The sequence below is a fragment of the Astatotilapia calliptera genome, chromosome 12 (assembly GCF_964374335.1).
Source record: "Astatotilapia calliptera chromosome 12, fAstCal68.1, whole genome shotgun sequence".
In the NCBI taxonomy this organism is placed as follows: Eukaryota; Metazoa; Chordata; class Actinopteri; order Cichliformes; family Cichlidae; genus Astatotilapia; species Astatotilapia calliptera.
Genome location: NC_137433.1, coordinates 26,043,377 through 26,060,740, shown reverse-complemented (window position 1 = coordinate 26,060,740; position 17,364 = coordinate 26,043,377). Strand labels below are relative to the sequence as shown.

The window sequence follows — 17,364 nt, the reverse complement described above, 5'->3', positions numbered from 1 at the left end:
TGTTAGACCTTTAGTGCAGCCACCTTCAGTTGCTGGTTGTTTGTGGGGTTTTCTGCATTCATTTCAGTCTTCAGGAACTGAAAGGCATGCTCTATTGGGTTGAGATCAGATGGCTGACTTAGCCACTGCCGAACATTCAATTTCTTTGCCTTTTAAACTTGTTTTGGGTAATTATTTTCATTGTGAAGTGCTGTTCTATCTGTTTTGCTGTATTTGGCTCAGTCTGAGCAGCGAATATAGACCTGTACACTTCATAATTCACCCTACTTGTATCAGTCATATTATCAATAAACATTAGTGACCGGCTTCCACTGACAGCATAGTGCATTTAAAAAAGTATCAATTTCTACAGAAAGCTACAAGTGAGAGAGGCAAAGAAGGCAGAATGGCAAATTAGGAAAAAAGATTTAGAGCAGTAAAATCATCAATTAAAATAATAAAAATAAGAATTACAATTGCATATAAAAATAAAAGAAGAAAAAATGAATAAACAGCCAGAGTTCTTTGCATAGCATAGCATTAACATGGTGATTGGTGAGAAAAGTGCAATAGTGTGAATTACACTGTATTGTTCTCATACCAACCAATCAAAATCATAGAGATTTGTTAGCGCTGTAATGAGCCATATGCAGAATGAATAAGCTTTTCACTGGTAATTAAGATACATAATGATCGATTTTACAAGTGAATTGTCAGAGCAAAGATCAATTATCCTCATTATTTGAATCAGACTAATTAACTCCCAATAAATGCAGAGAGCTGACAGGTTTAAATACTCAACATGCTTTTGGGTGCATCATCTGATTAGCAGAGCTGAAATGTAAAAACAAAGACTGGCAGAGATGTCATAGGGCAAAATCATTCTAATGTTCCCTGTGGTGCATGCATAACGTCATAATATCTGGCTTCTCTTTTTAAGAGCACGGTCTTATTAAAATGTTAAAATGGAGTAGAGTCATCAGTATGCCAACACTAATGATAACTGTTTAGCACTAGTCTAACAGGGATCTGCGAATCCTTTAAAGTCCTGAATAGCATTACAGATGTAAATCATGCTGTCAGATTTGATCTCTGCTGAGGTTGAAAATTTGTGTATTTATGCTGCAAATGCACGAGGTCAGACCTCTTGATCTAATTAGAGTGATTAAAAAAAAAGTCTGTTCAGCCCAAATATGATGGCATTTATGTTTGTTTCATGCATCATTTATAAGAAACATTACAGGTAGCTCATGGATGAAAAAATCTCATGTTTTTATCTGCTGTTTTAGCCTCATTAGTCGAGCAGAAGCTTGTGTGGATATCTAAGAAACTGATTTAATGCAAGTCATGGAAATGGAGGTAAACTGCCTTCTGGTTACCTTCCTAATGCTTCTCATTTTCTCTGTGACATTCAGCTGAGTGTCACAATAGAAGACATATCAAATGTTTAAAATAAGACATTTGACTGTTTCACAAAAGATTCATGAAATAGTGAACTAGGTCATGGCAGCAACATGCTGGAAAAAGGCCGGGACAGGGGGTAAAAATAAGTGGTACTAAACAGACACCACTGGAGGAAAAATTTGAAACATTTTGCCACTAATTAGGTTAACTGGCAACAGATCAGTAACAAGATTGTATACATATAGATAGCATCTTAGAAACGCAGTTTTCTTCAGAAGTAAAGATGTGCATTGGTTCACCAATCGGAAAAAGAAAAAAAAATCTCAACACTGGACGCTCATGATCTTCAGGTCCTCAGCACTCAATTAAAAACAATGAGCCTATGCAGTGATTTTTTTTAATCACTGCATAGGCTAAGAAGAGAAGGAAATCATTGTGTGTGTGCCAACCGCAAATGCAAGTCAAAGCTCTACCATGCAAAGAATAAGTAATATGTGAAAATGACCCAGAAATGCAGTCATCTCTGACAAAACTGATTAAAAATGCACTGAGGCAAAGTGGGAAATTGTTCTGTGGGCAGATGGATCAAAATTTGAAATCCACTGTAGAAAACATGGACGCTGTACCTCTGATGGTATGGGGGCACTATCAGCAACATGTGGTCCGATCCAGATGTCTTGCATATTTCAGCAAGATACTGCTAAACCACATAATGCATGGCTTTGGGGTTGCAGATCAATCTGTATATTTACTTTAACTTACCAATAATAACTTACTCTAGTCAACTATCCAAACAGAACACAATGACAGCATTCCGAGTACTGCCTTACAGACACAATGCAATATTCTGCATATGTCTCGATAAGCCTATTAGCTTTTCTATATCGCTTGCCAATTAAAAAAAAAAAAAAACTGCAATCATGTCAACTCCGACTACTCTCATGGACAATAAAGCTGGGAACCGACAGAGATGAAAACTAATTTTGATAACTCTGTATGTCTTAGGCAGTACAAAGGAAAATCTTTATATCTTGTGCTACAAAATAACAGAGAGGTCTGTTATTCAACAAAACCAAATTATGCTGACACCAATGGTCTGCTTGAGAACAGGAGCAATAATAAAGCAAGAATGACAAGTCTTCATTACTAATGCTTTGTGTGACTCAGAGTGAATTGATAACACACTGAAACTCATTTCCTATAAATATATACCTCTGGAAGACCTTTGGAGGCAAGTTGATTGTTCTTTAAAATGAAATAATGAAAAACCGTTGAATGACAAGATCAATTCAAAGATTCATTGGTAGCTCATCAAAGCTTTAAATAATACTTTTGGTTAACTCTGAGAAATGAAAACCTGTAATGTGAATTTTAAATGCACCAACTTTCTTAATTTATCATCTTAATAACTCAAGCATGTTTAATTAAATTTTTATTTAAGGAGCCAAATTAGTTACTTGGCTAATCTGCACAAAATAAGAAAACGTTCAATATTAATAAGTATTCTCTTGAAAAACTGTTTTATATTCATTTTGAGCAATACCAACCACAGTGCAACAATGTGATAGGAATATTTTTTCCTTATCTACAATTTTAAACCACGCTGGACAATATGTCAAACTCCATACACTTTAAAATTGGCAGACTTTAGCTAATTCAATTTTTCGCCTATTTTGTCAAACATAACAAAACAAAACAAAAAACAAACACAAACTACATTTTCTCAAAAATGGCAATTTGAAAAAATAAGTAAAGAAAGAAAGAAAGAAAGAAGCCTGTATGCCAACTTGCTGTCCCACATCTGAGTATGACAAACTGGCATTGGCTAAATCTGAAGGTGTTTTTTGTAAAGCAAAATCTTTTGTTTTGGTACAAAGATGCAATGAATGCTTCTTACCTAAATACAATATATACAATTTTATTTCTATTTATGAATGTAATTGCATTTGTGTAACAACATTCAGGTAGAGCTGCAGTCAAACTTCTGCTGGCCCGAGATTGACTGTAGCATTGTCACTTTTCACATTCATAGAACAACTTTGAAAATAATTGTTATATCACTATCATTTTTACCAAACCCTTCCAATACCAACTCCAGAATAACACGGTACTGAAGATCAACTCATTAGCCTAATAGCCTGGAACAAAAATCTCATCAGTTACACATCTTGAGCAAATGCTATAAATGACTAAACCTAGCATTCTGTTCAAATAAATCGAAATTACATCAAACAAAACATTTGCTGTACTCCTCAGTAAAGCACACCACATGAGACTTCGAAAATGAGGATATGTAGCTGGTGTGAACCTGGGATGCTACAACGCAGCTGTCATATAATTACCCATAAGAAGTAATATGCATAGTGATATGTGGAGTCCAATTCCAAGAGCTGATGTCCAACATCAATTTTTCACACCGGGGGGGGGGGGGGTGTCAGGGGTCTGTTACAAATGGGGGGGGGGGGGGGGGGGGGGGGGGGGAGTGGAATGTGGAAAACATGCAGGGGAACAGGTTTTCCGAGACTATGCAACATGTAACTCTTATTGTGGCCTCCTGTGTGTGTGTGTGTGTGTGTGTGTGTGTGTGTGTGTGTGTGTGTGTGTGTGTGTGTGTGTGTGTGTGTGTGTGTGTGTGTGTGTGTGTGTGTGTGTGTGTGTGTAAGTGAACACACTTAAAGAAAAAAAGAAAAAATTAACTTCGCCAACTTTTCTTTTAGTAATGTTATGTGTGTAGTATCCCAGATTCTCTAACTCTGTGCTTTCCCTATAACAAGTCCTATTTAATTGTACTGTAACTGGGTCACAATTTTTTTGGCAAATCATGTAGTCTGAAAAAAACAGAAGAAACAAAAACAAAGAAAAAGAAAAATATGAATAAAGTAGCAAACAGAGCATTTCCTTACGTCCCTTGTCCATTTCTCGAGGTCAGAGCTATTTTGGCAGTAGGAGAGGAAGCTACACAAATTAATGTTGCGGCTCATTAGTGTACACATTCCTTCCTTAGCAATTACTATTGATTTGCCCTTGAGAAAGGTACCTGCCTACAACACACACTATTACAAATAGTACAAGGGTTGCTTATTTAAGCAGTCCATAAAGATGGAAATTAAACCTTGTGGTATTTTGCTATGTAAATAGGTATTGATTTTTTTTTTCCAGTTCTATGGTCCAAACACTACAATGGAGGCAAATGGAATTTTATTTGCATTGCTCAAAGTATTCAATCGAGTGTGACCTTCCTGGATCACTATTCAGTGACTAGGTTTGGAAAACAGCCAGCTCACTATATACCTACTTATTGCTGAAGATTTGTTTGCAAGAGGGCAGACGTATTTTTTACTTTTATGTTGTAGTTCAATCAGTAATTGACATTTACTTACATAAATGCAGCACAATAACCTTTATGTGTGCTGTGCACATACATTAGCGTAGTGTAGTTTTAAAAAAAAAAATAAAAATAGACGAGAGAGAGTAATTGGGCTCAAGTGTGTGTGTGCCCCCATAACACAACAAACAGAACCCATGTCATTAGTACCCACTGGACTAAGTCTTTGATGTTGCCTATCCTTCTTGTTGTTTGATGGTACTGGCCTTGTAGATGAAGCACAGGAATCAAATAATGCATTATGAACAGAAGCCAAAACACAGCAGCAGTTAGCTTAGTCTGGTTGTCTAGAATACTCAGATTTCATGGGCGAACATGTAAGTCCAAGGTTCCATCAGTAAGAGTTGATCTCAATGAAATTTAACTTCGTTGTGTGTTGCAAGTGATCCCAGTTTCCAAAGTGACAGGTCCACTGGGTGAGTTATTAGGCCGATAGGGCTGGAAACAACTATGGATTTTTTTCCTTGCCCATCGGGATTTGTTAACATATAGAAGGCCGGTACACCGCTGATAAATGCAAGATAATGCAAGATATTTAGGTTTGGTAAACATATTGGCTGCCTGACAAAATAAGAGAGTTTAAAATAATTTTTAATGTTTCTCTGGGTTTTTAATGTGAAACGTTTTCATTTTTATATGCATTAAAAAGTCATAAATTAGTAAATGAGTTATACTTTTGATGTAAAAAATACAACGGGTTCAGTTAGTTTTGCTCACTTTGTCAGTACAGGTAATAAATTGGGTCTTCCTGAACTAAGTGGCAAGCAATACATTAAGGATCGGTAGAATCAGTAGGAGATGAAGAGATGGCAGGAGCAAGATTTGTTGTTATAGTCTTGTGCATGTGAAAGAAAGAAGAAGGAAGTCAGAATACAAGTGTGTAAATGTGAGGAAGACAGGTGGAAAGGTGAACAAGCAAGGAGTAGATATAGTGAATGCTGATGAGTTTAAATACCTGGAGTCAACCACCCAAAGCAATGCACGGCATATAAGAGGGATGAAGAAGAGAGTGTGGAGTGGGTGGAAACAAGTGTCAGGGGTGATTTGTGACAGAAAGACAGCAACAAGAGTGAAAGAGAAGGTTTGCAAGGCAGCGGTGAGATCTGCTATGATATATGGTTGGAGACAGTGGCAGTAACAAAAAACAAAACAAAACTGTGAATCCGTGTTTGGAAGCAGCTAAATGTAATTTGACAAGACAAAACAAAACACCAAACCAATACCTGCAGGCAGATGTTAAATGGCTAACTATACTATAATGTATAAAGACAGATAAATAGCAAAAAGATGTGAGAAGAAACATTTAGCAAAAAATAATAGTTACAAAAATGAGATGAGATAACTGTAATGTTCTTTAATTATTCACTCATTTTTTATATTTAATCTTTAGCATTTCCACAATAGTATATTCATTAAATTATTCCTTTTAAGAGACACTGCTGACATTTCCCTTCGTTCGCTAATAGTCATCACCAAGCTCAAGTACTGAAACTTTCACTTTCTATAATGGGCTGACAGGGGCTGGTGTGAAATCAAGGGTCCCCTGCACTGACAGCAATCAGTCCAATCGAGACGCTTCATGATTGTGATTTGCTTCAATGAAGAATGAGGAACCCCTATAAATAACAAAAATTACAATACGACTGGTCCTGCCATTTACTTCTATACTATCCAGTTTGAATTCTAATCTCACTCTCCATGTGAGATCAATTTAGGTGTGATAGTCCAAGTCAGAAGTCCAATTTTTATTCGCACTCTGCCCCTGTGCGGTGACTACTTTAGAGAAGTACAAAGCTTGACTACATTGCTCAAAGTCTCTTTTTCAGGCACTTTGAAAATTAAGAAAATAAACAGAGTTCTTTTCATCCACATAAAAAGGTAATGACTCAAACATAAGCTCAAAAGTCCAAGGAAAAGAAAAAAGAAAACTAAGAAAGAAACTAAAGTAATTATTTTGTTTAAAGAAAATACTTGTCTATATCTGCTTGAAGAATTACTTAATCTTCCTTCCTGGTAAACAGGACTAATCCTAAGCCAACTCTCATCTCTTTGTAGTGTTTCCAAAGAGAGACTGACTTCTTTTTCACTCATTTCCAATCCAGTCTTGTACCTTACCATTTTTATAGAAATATTTTTTTCTTTATTTGTTACTGTGATCACTCAGGTGATCCCAATAACCCCTACTCAACACTGTTTTTGAATTATTCAAGCACAAAAAGGCGCCTAACAATTGGATGAACCAGCGTTGTCTCTAAACAATTTTAGATTGTATCACTAGCCTCAAAAACCACGTTTGTTCCCATTTCTTTAGATTAATCTATAAAAATGCTAAACATATGAATTTGACAGTCATCAAATAATTTTTTTTCACCAACAGAGTAATTCTCAAAGAACTGTTGGCTGAAAACTTCTATTTTAGCATGGTGTGCAGTTTGCATCTAGGAAAATTAAGGAAACTGGACAAGTGGAGAATAAAAGATGAAGTGGCAGACCTAAAAAACTATAGTTTTTATCTGAAGTTTTTATCAGTATCTGAAGAAGAAACCAGATAATATACAGAATGAAAAATCTAGCAAAACAGGAGAGTTCAGGCTGTGTTGAATAAATGTGTTCATACCAAATATCAACTTTTAAGCGCGTTAGAATTGCTACAATAGAAGTCTGCTTTTCCCTTATAAACTCCATTTCCATGTCCTGCATAGCTCCACATGTTTAAACAGGTGCAGAACTTTTCGTTTTTCTTAACAGAATAGAGAAATAAGGGATGTTTCAAGACTTTTTCACTATACTGCAAGAAACACTAGAAAATGTGTCAGTGGTTTAACAAAACAGAACTCATTCTGCATTATATATTTTCCTGTAATTAACTGACAGCCACTGTGATAAATCAACACTCAGTATATGGTATTGGAAAGCAAATTTATCTGCGAAGGTTTTCTATGCAAAATGGTCTCAATCAATTTCTTTTAATGTACTTTATTAAAAAAAAACATTTTATTCAAAAGGGAAAATTCTAAATTAAGGGCTAAATTTAGGAAAACATGACTATCCACACGCCTGCACAGGGTGGCAGGAGGAGAGATTCCACCTCTCTATCGGACTTCAGTTCCAATAAAACATGCATGGAGGTGTGTTCAGATCTATTTGGGCCTGCTTCACCTCCTCCACTACCTCAAGCTTCTTCATCTCTAGAGATGTGACATTTCATGTCTTAAGTGCCAGTATCCAGGGCTTCTACCCATACCTGCACGGCACTGTTTATGCAGCACTGACCCAAACAAACCCCTATGCTACCCAGTGATGCAGATGGCAGACATATGAAGCAGCTTCTGATGAAAGCTGGAAAAAATAAATTCACTCAGAAGTGGACCTGAAACATAATCAAGCCACATGGAGATAACGATTTTAAATTTCAGCAAAAAAAATTATGGTTTTTCACATTAGCTGATCACTGATTTTCAATGTCAACTGATGAGAAAGAACATGAGAGAGAAAACAATGTAAAAATAAAAATAAAAATAAAATAATAATAATAATGATACCTGTGTCTCACAAGATCTTTGAGACCAGCAGAAAAATATAGACATTTATGCACATTTTTGTTTCATACAGATGCAGACACAGTTGCTAAAAAGTGTCACTAGTCTCCTTTCTCATCAACTTATGCCTCACATAGAAAAGTCCATCATGCAGGCACTCTGATTGCTTGCACACATGTATTCATGCACGTCTCCAAGCACACACACTCACAAACATTAAAAAGCAGAGAGAGGTGCGACTTTAAGTCTTCTCTCCTCTCTTCCCTGGAGCAAAAAGTCAGGGTCTGGGCTGAGGTGATAAGTGCACTGGGATGCTGCCAAGCAAATAGCACGCACACACATGCAAAGAAAAGTAAAACAAGAATATAAATATAGCTATATTTACTCAAACACAAATAAAATCCCATTTGTACAAAAAAAAATGTAATTTTGCCTAAGCACACATTTAGAGAAGACCACTGATACCAACAATATAGCTAAACAATAGTGTGAATGAGTGAAGCGATTCGTGAACTTTCACAGTGTAAAGGGGTACAGGAAGCATCCTCAGAGGATGCATGCTCATACATACATGCACCACTTAATTGGTGTACATCTCCCACCTAGGGGCCACATATGGGTACTCACTGACATTCATGCTTATCTAAAGACTTGCAGGAGGCTTTGAGCTTGCTTTGAACTGCTGTCTGACAACATACTACATAAAGTGACCGTTTTCCTTTTCGCTGCCTGGAATGAACCCTTTATGCTCTTCTCTGCATCTACTCTATGAGTTCCAGAGTGGCATAAACTATCACAAGAACAGATGGGTTTTTTTTTTTAATTCACGGGACACAGAAAGACACTCTGATAAACAGACAATTAAACTCAAAACAATAAGAAATAAATTCATTATTAAAGTTATTTGTCTATTATCCAGTAATGGAAATGAAACAAGAGAAAAACTGATTTAAAGATTTCAAAATTAGATCTGTACCGTGTATGAATTACACATTTCACTCACCAGTTTCTTCCTCTTGTCCTGCTCAGTTGGTGGCTCCTCATCATCACTCAGCTTGGGCTCTTCAAAATGGCTCATCAGCATGCAGCTGCAAACACAATAATATTCAACTCAATATTAATAACTGCAAATAAACCTACACAGTAGGAGACAATTTCAGAACAGGCAGCATGCATACACAGGCACTCCAAATGCTGAACCCTCTGGCACCCCTTTTTTCCTGAATGCTATTCATATTGGTTCATCTGCATGCAGAGAGAATTACAAGTAAAACCTTTGTGCACAGTATACAGTCTGTGTATGGTCTTTTATTTCCTTTGTCCTTACTTAAGCCTTATTGTGAGTAGAGATAAGGTGGGGGGGGGTCCTGAATGTCCCACTGTGATTGTGGTGCGTAGCTACTGATAACTCGTGATCAGAAATTTTAACTCTATTCCACCTAAACCAATGACATTCAAAGTGACAAAAATGAATTAACTCACAATTCTGGGTAGACAAAAATGCAGACTAGTAAATGGTAACTCTTCTGGGCACGTCATTAAAGAAGCTACAGTCAACATCTTGTACTGTTAACACTGAAAAACTGTAGCATGCCAAATTGACTATGTTATTTTACTGAAATTCATTCATGGCCGTAAGGACTTCTCATTTCACACTATGCAAGAACAATTCTAAACCACTCACGAAAACACAGGTCTGTTCGTTTAAAAGTTTACGTAATTCCAAAATAAAAGGGGAATGATTGTATTACTCACTGTTTTCTGTCTCAGCTGACTGCATTTATAAACAGCAAACAACGCTCAGAGGAATATGTTCATCTACAAATATATTACTGCTCGTGTCACACCCAACAGGGACCCAAAACGATTCAACATATCACTGGCAAACAAACGCATACAGTAGACTTTGCTCCCAGCTTTTCAGTTCATTTCACACCATTAGATCTTAGTATGGTGCTGAGCATCTTTCACAGCAGTGAATAGGTGTCTATGTTTGGTGAACATCTGCTAAGAAACTGCTGAGAAAGAGACCAAAAATATTGAAATATGTAGAGGAGGTTCAAAGTGTAAGGAGCGCTGTACTCAGTAACTTTTCCCACAGTGAGAAAGTGATGGTAACTCAGACACGGGCATTACTGTGAGGCTTTATCAAGGTTCAAATACAACCAAGTCAATCTCTCATTTGCTTTCCTTGTTTTCCCTGTAGTGAGCCGCTGCCCCCATGAAATTAATTTTTATCTCAAAATATTTCTTCTGAGGTTTGCATTTGATAAATTCCAACTTCAGCATCGCATCTGCATTTGTAGTGCTTCAAGCACTTTTGGGCGTCTTCATTCATTATGCATGAGTTTTGTCAAAATTACAAACTCCATTCATTTGTGAAAAAAATGATGGGAAGGTTTGGACTGTATAATTTCCACGTTTATAAGCACAGTTTTTTTCTGCTCTTCATTTGTCAGGGGAAAAAAATATGAATACTTACTCTTTGAAAGTGCCCGTTTCAGGATCTTCTGTCATTACATCATGTAATGCCTCAACACAAATGTTGACGATGCCACAGAACTTGTCCTGAATCACGCTGATAACAGAGAACAAAGCTTCATTACTCATGCTCATATCACTATGTCTGTATTTCTACATTAAAAAAGATATATTGTATCATAACAGCCATTTGAAGAGCCTCTAGTTGAACTACTCCGTTCCTAAAACTAGCAATTAAACTCCAGAGTTTAAAACCCCTTTACATATAAAGCATTTAGAGACCAATCACACAACTACTACATGACTCCAACAGAAAATTTTATATCTCATGAGTTCACACTTGCTTGTAGTTCCTTAGTTTCCAAAATAACAATTCACTACCATGTACCCAAGACACTGTAAGATTAGGCCTAAACTCTCAAGTCTCATATAATTTAGCATGGTTTGCTGAAACAGCCTCTTCCTGACTCACTTCACTCTTAATGCACTCATAAGCCATTATCGATTTAACACTCATTAACTGTGTCTTCTCTTTCAGTTTGTGTTTTTTTCACTCTGTTGTCATTTGTTGCCTGCCATTCTGCAGATATATCTGGCTGCAGAGGTGTATTTTCCCAGTCCTCACTTACCAGCCCGGCCAACCTGTCAACAGCCTGTCGTATTGTTTCTCCTATTTCTACACTTTTCACTTTAAAATCACCCCAGTCGGTTGTAACAAATGAGAGTCCTCCCAGAGCCTGGTTCTCTTGGAGCTTTACTTCTGTTAAAAGGGAATGATTACTCCCGACTTTTAGAAAGTCTTTACTTAAAGTGTATCGTCTTGTTTATCTCTGTAATACTGTTAGGTCTTGACCCTTCTATCTAAAGTGCCCTGAGATAAGTGACTGGCACTTTGGGCTATATAAATATAACTGACATCAACAACCTTTAAAAATAATATAGTTTATGAAACCCAACCACACAAGCTTGGAGACTTGCCACAGTCACTGGTGAACTATTTGAGTGAGTCTCAGTGGTTAGTGGTAGTGGAAAGAATATACTTGGGGGGTTTTTCTCCCCTACATCAACAAGAATGAGAAAACGGGGAAGGAAGTGTTAGTGTGAGTGAGTATAGGCACTGATACATCAACTGTTCCTTCTTCTGTCAGTTCATATTCTCAGCCAGGTAGACCCAAGGCAATGCTACATAAAGTTCACTAAGCATTAGGACAAGCCATAACCTGGAAAATCAGAATGAAAGAAGTAAGTATACACAGATGTGTCCCTTATTTTGTAAGTGTGGCAATTTTACACATACACATGGTACCAAATCAGACTAAATATTGATATCAGTGCTAAATAATCTGAAATGTGCTCAATTACCTAGTCACCATAATATTAATTAGGAAATACAGATTACTGGCCTGATGGTTTAGGCAACTCTCGCACACACACAAAATCATATCTAGCAGTGGCTCTACAGTTGATCCTTTTGGTAAAATATACCTACCAATATCCTGGGAGGGTAAAATAAAATCACTAAACATATGTGCCCCTGGTTATGAATAACAGTCTTAAATTGGTGGCCATGGCAACAACTGGAAATAGGCTTTGCCTTTAAGATCATTTTAACATGTCTGTCAATTCTAATTCTATCAACCAAAAACAACTCCCAAGTGAAAAACTAATAGCTGATTAGTAGTGCTGCTCAGTGCCTGTCATTTAAATCACCCTTAAGTGAAAAACTTCACAGTGATTACATGATGGCTTGCATGCCAAAACAAACTATTTACAAACTAGTTCGCAGAGATCTTTGAGAAGTAGTCACTACTCTGTCACAGTAAATCCCATTCACTTTTCTTTCCCCTAGTGATTTCTTTCTTGTAAATCATATATAACATATTACATATATAACACCAGCCACGTTATTAGGTATCCTTTGCTAGTGCTGGGTTCAACACCTCTTGCCTTCTCAGAACTGCTTAAATTCTTTGTAGCATAGATTAACTAAGGTGCTATAAACATTCCTCAGAGATTTTGGGCCATAGAGAGATGACAGCATCAGAGAGTCGCTACAGACTTGTTGGCTGACTATCCATGATGCAAATGTCCTGTTTCACCGCTTCCCATTGAGATCTTTGAGTTTCCCAAGAAAACATCCCCCAAACCATTATATTACCGCTAGCATCTTCAACTGTTGATCCATGGCAGGCCAGAACCAGGTTTTTAAAATTCTGACCGTCCCATCTGAATGTTACAGTAGAAATTAAGACTCATCAGACCAGGCAACTTTCCTCCGGTCTCAAAATTTGATGAACTGCAATCTGTATTCTCAGTTTCCCGTTCCAAACTGATAGGAGCAGTGTCTTTTGTGGTCTTCTGCTGCTCTTGCCTGTAATAAGTGGTTGCTTGAGTCATTGTTGCCTTCCTATCAACTCGAAGCAGTTTGGCCATTCTCTTCTGACCTCTTGCATCAACAAGGCATTTGTCACTTGATATTTTCTCTTATTCTCTGAAAAACCCACACATGGTTATGTGGGAAAATCCTAGTAGATCAGCAGTTTCTGAAACACTGGGACTAGCCTATCTGGCATAAAAAGTCACTTAAAGTTAGGGGAAAAGCTGCAAAATTGGCTAATTTTTTATTTTTTTTTAATTTTTTTTAAAGGAACTTCACCATAAATTCCATTTTGGAACCAATGAGTAAAGCTACAAAGCCTAAGTACCAAAAACTGTAGTACCCTGAATGGTATGGAGAGAAATTTGACTGCAAAATGCTGCAAAAGCATCCGATATGATCCACGAGTGTAAACCAAGATTTGTGAGCTAAACTTAATGAGTTGTGAGTAAATGATTAGCATTTATTCAGCTTTATGATGTACGTATTTGCAAAACAGTTTTACGTGTGGTCAGATTGCTTCATATTTGTGCTTGGATTGAACCGCATGCTTGTGAGTCCTCGTAAGTTACATACAAATCATTGAACACAACAGTAAATCTTAGTTTATGCTTGTGGATCTTATCGTACGCATTTGCAACATCTTTGAGGCAAATTTCTATCCAAAGAATGGCCTATTGAGGCCTGCTCCAAAAGCAAGTAAATCTCTACAGGCTTTCATATGAAAATGCTCAACGTTACATCGGGGGGGGGGGGGGAATTAAGGTGACAGCTTAATAGAAAAAAACAAAAACAATTTTTAAAAAAAAGACGGCTTGCACATATAAACATGTATCATTACCATCATCCTTCTGTCAGTACGGCACAGAAAATGTTCAAGTTCAATGTAAGAGGGCTGGTACTCTGTGTCTGTAAGCACGTATCCACATATTTATCTCTTCATTTATCATAGCGAGAGGTGTTGCCCAGAAAGTGTTTACGGTCGGGACAATAATCCACCAGAAGAAGAGAGACATAAACAAATGTGTTTCATGCTTTGGCTAAAGGATGATGAATTACAGATTTAAGTAACATCGCTTACTATAGCTTGTGACATTAAGTCTTAAAAAGAGATGGAAAGTCGTTTCATTTCTGACAATATATTCTCGCCCCCATATGCAAGTCTGAAAACCCAGCTGTCTGCATTGGCCTGTATAAGGTGTGTATATCAGTATCCGCATTTGTGGTGCTCGGCTGACATATAATTGGCACCCAGAGTGTTAAAGCAGGCGCCCGTTAAGCTGTTGTGCTGTTCTGCATTTTATGGCTGTAAGGAGAAATATATACAGGATAATTTCACCACCTATATCCGTAATGATGAACAAGAGTCTACTAAATAATTTTCCAAGAACATCATTACTTTCCCCCTGTTGTGCCCTAAAGTCAGCTATGCAGTTCAACCCACTTTTCATGAGCTTAAAGCAAAATCAACACAGAAAAGAATTCAAAAATGATTCTCACCTGTTGTCAGAAGGCAGGAGGGAAAGCAGAGCCAACGACGACAGCTTCCTCCTCTCAGGCTGAGTGATGTTGTCCATTCGGTCAACCCACATCTCTATAACATTGCCCAACAACTGGTCCATCTGATGAGCGGAGAAAAGGAGGAAGAGAAATAAGGAGGACAGAAAAAAGGGTTATTAAAAAAAAAAAAAAAAAGAGCAGCAGCAATTTGTACGGAGATGCGTCTCAACCTTCGCTATATTTCTGATTAAACTTCCTGTCTTGTCCTCTGTGGTGAGAAAAAACGAGCATGGTATGATGAGAGACAACTTAGAGAGGAACATCTTTGCATTTATTTAGATTAAGGCTGCAATCTCAGAACTAGGCACAATTAATTTCTTTGCTCAGAGTTTCACAGTAGAGGAGGACAACATTTTAGGGCTTGAAAATGTTACCATTTGCAATTCCTTGGCTCATTACTTTCAGCCTCGTTCACACTGATTCCCTTTTAACAGGCACTTTGCATTTATGTCTCCCACAGACATTCATCGAGTCTGTGCTGAGGAGAGAGAAATGAAGGGCAGACATCAAACCTCACCTCCTGGTTACACTCAGAAGCCATTTGACTTAGCAAAGACGAGAAAAAACTGAAGTTCTGGAGCAGGACACGACCCATGATGCCCAGGTAGGTGGACATCACCACGGGATATCTCTGTAGATCATAGACACGCAATCATGCATACAGATGATGAAAAATAACCACGCATAAATGGTTTTACATAAAACACGAGTCATTAAGCTTGATAAGAGGGAAAAGATGGACCCACTGACACAGCAGAATCCTGTGAATGTGTAACCTTTAACTGAGCTGACTTATCAGTAATTGCCACTATACAGTCTTTGAAGAATTCATTTCAAGTGACAGTAAAGGACAAATTAGAAGAAGGGCCGGGACTATTAACACTTAAGAAAGAACTGAAACCTTAAAAGACAAATTTAAGGTTAAATATGTGGTGAATAATGAAAAACATATTTTTACAGGTTCCTCCTTTTACACAGTTCCAGCGTAGATTCGAGCAAGATGCAAAGGTAAAACTCACCTCACCATCCACAATACCTCTGAAGACAGCTGGCAGCAGGGGCTGAAACATGTGGGCTCCCAGCATGGGGCTAACCTTTAAAGCTATCTCTACCACCTGCAGGGACACAGGGCGAGGAAGGATGAAGGGCGACCCTCAGAGGGTGGAGTAAGCAAAAGGAGCAGAGAGAAACTGACAGGAAAATCTCAGGAGGAAGCCAGAAAAGGAGCACAAAGGGTCAGCCACATAAAAATGTAAAGAAACTTCTGTCGTTATGGGAAAATCCCTCTTTTTATAGATGGTACAGTACGCGAAAGACGCAGCGTTTTTACATTTTGTATTACTTTCCCAAGAAAACTAAATGCTGCTTCTTGTATTCATAATCAAAGACGGTGATGCTGCAGGTAAGAGGGTCTAGAGTGAGCCGTTTGATATTCCTTATGTGCCATTTCTCAAATTCTTTTATTAGTAATGAGAAGTCATAGCTCCTCTTGCATTATAATGGGGTGTCAGTTAATAAGCAGCAGTGCTTGCGCAGTTTGTGTGAGTAAATGTTTATGTGTCTCCTTTTACTGGATATAATGGTGCTTTCAGCGCACCTGCTCTTCAGTGGCCACACAGGCACAACAACCTCTCACAGTGGCTGAACTCAAAAGCAATGAAAAATAAATCCAGACAATAAAAGAGAACGAGACACAATCAGCTGTGATTTTGGAAAAACAACATCTACGTGACTTGACTTTTTGTGAGAGGGGAGGAATGGGAGTACCTTGAGCACCTGCACCCGCCCTTCATTTGTGATGTCTTTCAGCAGGTCACAAAACGATCGACACAAGGATTCTGCGTAGTTCTGGGGAGGGAATAATCGGGGTAGATGGTTCAGTTCTGTAAAAACTTATGCAGATCAGCATGCCAACATGTATTATGACAATATAAGAGTTATGTGAAGTCCAAGTGTTCTTTTGTTGTGTCTCACCTGCAGAAACTCTGTAGCTGACAAATATATGTAGCCATTAACAATGTGGAAGCAGGTACGCAGGTTCTCAGAGCTCAGCTCTAAAACAGAAATGTAAATGTTGCACTTTACAAATTGGACAACAGGTAATTTTTGGAGCATTGCATAACAAACAGAGGGATCAAAGACACTGCGAGAATATGGTTTTTGTTTCTAAATAATCTGAGGTGATACTGCTGAGTGAGACTCTTAATTCAGTTCAGTTTTATTTATATAGCACCAAATAACAGATGCCTCAAGGTGTGACTGGCAAAGACCCTACAATAGCACAATATTTGCTGTGGTTTTCTCTATATTGTGGGGTCTTACAGTATAAAGCAATATAAAGCACTCTGAGGTGACCATTTTTGTGATTTGGTGCTAACAGAATTTTTGTGTATCTGTGTGCATGTTTAAGTAACTATGTTTCTCTGTAAAGTAACATCTGGCAATAGCAAAGAAGCAAAGCATTCAGCCATCTCAGGTATAATAGTAAAAAAAAATCATAATTATAAAAATTAAATTAAAAAACAACTTTATAATAATACAATTAATCTAATTTATTATTTTAGAATAATTTAAATTTCTATAAATAAATGTGCTGTAGCCCATGCCCCCACTTTAGACTCAAATCTGCTTGCTGCAAG

At 37.6% G+C, this 17,364-nt stretch overlaps 1 protein-coding gene across 1 annotated transcript in view; it reads right to left on the bottom strand.

Moving 5' to 3' along the window:
• Positions 1 to 17,364, bottom strand: part of ipo11 (importin 11) — a 128,511-nt gene that overhangs the window by 20,953 nt on the left and 90,194 nt on the right. Inside the window, exons 23-29 of the mRNA XM_026188417.2 lie at positions 16,700 to 16,779; positions 16,493 to 16,573; positions 15,745 to 15,840; positions 15,243 to 15,356; positions 14,666 to 14,787; positions 10,790 to 10,885; positions 9,311 to 9,395 (exon numbers count right to left, since the gene is read on the bottom strand). Of these exons, the coding sequence (XP_026044202.1) occupies positions 9,311 to 9,395; positions 10,790 to 10,885; positions 14,666 to 14,787; positions 15,243 to 15,356; positions 15,745 to 15,840; positions 16,493 to 16,573; positions 16,700 to 16,779 (674 nt within the window). The remainder of the gene's footprint in view (positions 1 to 9,310; positions 9,396 to 10,789; positions 10,886 to 14,665; positions 14,788 to 15,242; positions 15,357 to 15,744; positions 15,841 to 16,492; positions 16,574 to 16,699; positions 16,780 to 17,364) is intronic.